At 37.9% G+C, this 5203-nt stretch overlaps 1 protein-coding gene across 1 annotated transcript; it reads left to right on the top strand.

The window, feature by feature from the left end:
* The first annotated feature begins 2983 nt into the window (after positions 1–2983).
* Positions 2984–4890, top strand: LOC135593625 (F-box protein At1g47056-like). Its single transcript, XM_065083817.1, has one exon. The coding sequence runs from the start codon at positions 2984–2986 to the stop codon at positions 4724–4726; it is 1743 nt and encodes a 580-aa protein (XP_064939889.1). The 3' UTR covers positions 4727–4890.
* Positions 4891–5203: the final 313 nt, after the last annotated feature.

The raw sequence follows: 5203 nt of genomic DNA, 5'->3' as shown, positions 1-5203 counted from the left end.
TGATATATCTATCTTTTTATTAGCATGAGAGTTAATAGATCGATGCTAACAAAAGAAATAATATATAAATATTAGGAGCTAAATTATTTTGATCAAAGATAAACTATAAGATGAGATTTGGTGATAAATCAACGTAAATGATAAATATTGCTAGTCGACATCTTTAAAATTTATCGAATGAAATTTTAAATCTTCAATTTTTGATAACTAATATTATGTCTTAAATTTATCAAATAACATTTCAAACCCTCAAACAATAAGTGAATATTGTATAATATTATCGTACTAATATTTTATATGTAAAAATTATCAGAGGATGTTTTGAACTCTCAATTACATGTTAAGTTTATCGTTAAGAGAGTTCTAATTGTGGGTCGTGTCAAAACCATCGTGATCCAAATGATTAATTTTTTTGAGTCACATATTAATTTGGAATCCAAGATTATACAAGAAAATATAATTCCCAATTGAGTGGTTAAATTTGCTAAAATATTTAAACTTGACAAATATTTTTGCTAATATATTTTTCGACTATGAATGAAATCAAATTGTTTTACGATCATTAAATGGAATAATATTAATAGTGTTTTGAAGCAAATAAAAAAATGAAATAATATTAATAGTGACCATTAAATGAAACACATTAAAATAAGGGGTCTCACTTTACATTAAGATTAACATATATCTAAACAACTCAAGTTAACTATCCAACTAATCTTAAGATATCAATATCATTAGTTTCGATTAGAAATCTAATGACAACAATTAACCAAATGTGCCACTAAGATGAATCCATAAGCATGATGAAGCACTCCAAGTGGCACATTGACTTTGACTCGCTCAAATTAGAAGGATCGTGTAATACGATTGAAAGAGTGTTGCATGTTTATGTGGTCAAAGGCAATAAACCCCTACCAAGGAAAATGAGGTGATCAACTTGTCGTGATTTGAATTCTTAATCTCTTTGTACAATATATTCCAATAAACACATCAAAAAGTGTGGAATAGAAAATTCCACTCGATGCCAATTCTTTGACCGACTGATTCTAAAGTCACTCCTACTTTTCTCTCTTCTTTCTTTCTCTTCTTCGATCCATAGTTTAATAAACGAATATTGATTTTGACCCAAATTGAATTCAATAATTGTGATACTTGAAAATTAAATCATCGATAATTCTCTCAAAATATTTTTTTTATAATTCTTATGTCATGTCTAAAACTATTGGTCAAAATAATATTCCTTCCATATTCAAATTAGTATGTGAATTGATGTGAGAGTAAAAATATTCCTATGAGTATGAGTCTTTTATTATAGGGGGTTAATGAAGAGAATATTTTCTTGTATTGATAAGACAAGTTTGACTAAATTTAGTTAATTAACTATTGATTAACTAATTTGGGGTGACTGATTGATTGAAAATATATATATATATATATATATATATATATATATATATATAAGATTAAATAAAATAAAACCGATTAATATTTTATATATCACATCATTCGTTCAAAAATTCGTGACCTAAGTTGCGTGAAGACAACTTGAGTTGATTTTCAAAGTTGACTTGTTGGCTTATGTAGAAGTCAAAAACAGTGTGCATATTGAATATTGAATATGACCAAATCAATTATTACAGTCAAAATAGAGGGGTAAAGAAAAGGATTTTGACAGTTGAAGCATTAATTAGCTATAGAACATCACAATCACAAGGTTATAGTCATAATAGGAAAAAAGATTTTATAACACATGATAATATAATTATCTCTATAAACATCTCGATTTAGAGTTAACTAGGGTTTTATTCCACATCTATCTCTGATTTGTGTAAAAAAAAAAAATATCAAACCCTCTTTTATTCTAATATATCTGATAAAATCTCTCTATTACTTGAATTAGTTTACGGTTTGAGGAATATTCTTATGTATTAAGAAATGCACATAAGGGAGTTTTTTATAATACGAATTTATGATCATCGTACTCGAAAATGCACATTGATATCGAGATGATTATGTACTCCTCTTAGCCCTAGTGGAATTATTATGCTAAACACGAGAAATATGGGAGAACATATGATAGTTATGACATGATTGATAATATTCAAAAAATATGTGATAATCATAATATAATTGATAACATTCGAGGGATGATATCATGTCAGTCATACGATAGTAAAATATTAAAAATATAATATTGAAGTGTTAGCCATATAGCATTATTGATTATATAATATTCGAGTGTCAATCATGTAGCATTAGAGTGTCATGAAACACCAAATATGTTGACTATCTAACATTACAATATTGAATAAATGACTAATTAAATTTGCTTAGATAATTATCGTTCACATTAGTTATTTTGAATTAAAAATATATTAAATTATATATAATCTTTATAATACCCTTAATATTCTTATCATCACAAGTTTTGATAGATATTAACTCCATATTTATACAAATATACATATGACACATAAAGAAAACTCACAATATTTTAAATATAGTTCAATGGCAAGAAATTATCCGCATTATACAACAATGAATTGTTATTATAGTTGTTATCAACGACTAATGATGAATTTATCAAAAAATTATGTATATATATATATATATAATTTATCCAAAAATTATTCATTTGGGTGTCGATTATCACGTCGAATGCAACTCGATCCTACGGTCCTATTCGTCCGAGCCCATCTTTGCCGCTCTCGTCACTCATCACCGCCGTCCGTTTGAGTCAGCTCGACGCGGTCCCCGCGTCTAACTTTGACGCCGAGCCCTTTGTTCGCTGAAGACGAGTGGCGCCAGTTAAGTCACGATTCGATCAACGGGTCATAATTCTCAACGAATGTAGATAGTGTCGTTTACGTTAAGACACGAAGCAGTAATATATATATATATATATATATATATATATATATATATATATATATATATATATATATGCGTATATATATATATATAATCGGATTTAATAGGACTTATGGCCTCGATTGGAATCCCGATTTTCAAGTCCGCTCATTCCGGTTCCGTTGTTGTGAGAGAGAGTTCAGATCAGAGCGCCGATCGCTTTTCCCCAATCCGGCCGCCTTGGATGGGCCAATCCACCTCCACCCCATCCGCCATACCCCTCTTCTCCTCCTCCTCCTGTCGCCGCGCTAAGCCACCTCACTCCTTTGCCTCCTCCTCCGGCGCCTCGGCAAATAGGCAGCCGGTGGCGATGACTGAGGGAGACGCCACTTCGCCGATCGGCGGGGCCTCTCCGGCTAGGGACCACACTTCGGACCTCCCAGACGAGTGCCTCGCCCTCGTCTTCCAGTTCCTAGGAGCCGGCGACCGGAAGCGGTGCTCTCTGGTGTGCCGGAGGTGGGTCGCAGTCGAGGGGCAGAGCCGCCACCGCCTTGCACTCGACGCCCGGGCCGCCCTCCTGGAGGCTGCGCCGGCCATCTTCGTTCGCTTCGACGCCGTTTCCAAGCTGGCGCTCAAGTGCGACCGCCGAGCCGACAGCATCGGCGACGAGGCGATCGCGCTTATAGCTGTCCGGTGCCCCAACCTCACCCGCCTGAAGCTTCGGGCATGCCGTGCCGTCACCGATGCCGGCATGGCTTCCGTCGCCAAACATTGCCCTGGCCTCCGCAAGCTCTCCGTTGGCTCGTGTACGTTTGGCTCCAGTGGCATTGAGACTATCGTACGGGGCTGCGCTCTGTTGGAGGAGCTATCCATCAAGCGGCTCCGTGGCCTCCCCGACACCTTCGCCACAGAAGGCGCTGTTGTCGGCGCCGCCTCCCTCCGATCTATGTGTCTGAAAGAGCTCTATAATGGTCAGTGCTTGGCGCCACTCATCGCCGGATCCCCGAACATCAAAACCCTAAGGCTCATCCGATGTACCGGAGACTGGGACAGGCTACTCAAGGATATTGCTGATAAGGTCACTGGAATAATCGAGGTCCACCTTGAGAAGCTCCAGGTTAGTGATCGTGGCCTTGCCGTCCTCTCCTCCTGTAACAATCTCGAGATCCTTCACCTCGTAAAGACCCCGGAATGCACAGATGCTGGGCTTGCCACCGTTGCTGAACGTTGTCACCGCCTACGCAAGGTTCACATTGACGGGTGGAAGACCAATCGGATTGGTGATGAGGGCCTCATAGTTGTCGGAAGGCAGTGCTCGAACCTTCAGGAGTTGGTGCTTATTGGGGTAAATCCAACAGCCCGAAGCTTAGGGCTTATAGCAAGTAATTGCCGCAACTTGGAGCGCCTTGCCCTTTGTAGCAGTGATACATTTGGTGATGCTGAGATCACTTGTATTGCTTCCAAATGTATGTCCCTGAAGAAGCTCTGTATCAAAGGATGCCCAGTATCTGACCAGGGAATGGAAGCCCTTGCAGAGGGTTGCCCCAAGTTGGTGAAGGTGAAGGTGAAAAAGTGCCGTGGAGTGACGCCAGGATGTGCAGACTGGTTGATGGCACGCAGGGTAGGGATGCTGGCAGTCAACTTGGATGTCATTGGACCAACTGAGCAGCAAGAGGCAAGTCTGAGTGAGAGTAGAATTCTTGAGAATAATGAGCAGTTGATTGATCAAATTGGTGCTGTTGATCTTCTTCCATCCAGCAGTAATTCTAGATTGCCGCCATGGAAGACCCGGATAGGTTTCTCCACTGGTGGGAACTTGGTCGTATCTGCTCTCCGAAGATGGTCACGTGGAAGCAGCAACTCTAATAGCACATGAAATTGAAAGGATTTCTTTTTTTTTTTTTTTGTTGCTTGCATCATCCATCTTTGAATATGTATGTCAATTAACTGTTCATGACTAGTGTTGTTGTTTGCAACTATTGCTTCTCATAAGCTGTTTATCCTGACTTCTGAAAGTAAATAGTTGTTAATGTTTCTGTCCTTATTGTTATTTTTCTCAATGCTTGTAAACATCAATACTTTGCTCTTTTTATGCTTTTTCACTCATAGGATCGTATGCTTATCATTGGTGTAGACTTGTTTGTTTGATTGCCTGTCTCTATTTGCTTTTCATAACTAATTAGGGCTGCTTGCTACATGTTCCAGCAAGGATGGAGATCTATCATAATAGAACTATGGGCTTTGACCTATCTTATAGGCATATAAAGTATTTTTTACAGCAATCACTGGCATATTAAGTTGCTGGGTTTATTGCTACATGTAATTTAATCTTGTTCTGTTTCATGCAGCAATG

This window comes from Musa acuminata, chromosome BXJ1-9 (genome assembly GCF_036884655.1).
Source record: "Musa acuminata AAA Group cultivar baxijiao chromosome BXJ1-9, Cavendish_Baxijiao_AAA, whole genome shotgun sequence".
Lineage (NCBI taxonomy): Eukaryota > Viridiplantae > Streptophyta > Magnoliopsida > Zingiberales > Musaceae > Musa > Musa acuminata.
Note: the sequence above shows the minus strand (reverse complement) of the source record. Positions and strands in the feature narration are given on the sequence as shown.

What these genes read in the sequence shown, in the direction of transcription:
- LOC135593625 (XM_065083817.1), top strand. Translation starts at nt 2,984, where the DNA reads ATGGCCTCGATTGGAATCCCGATTTTCAAGTCCGCTCATTCCGGTTCC.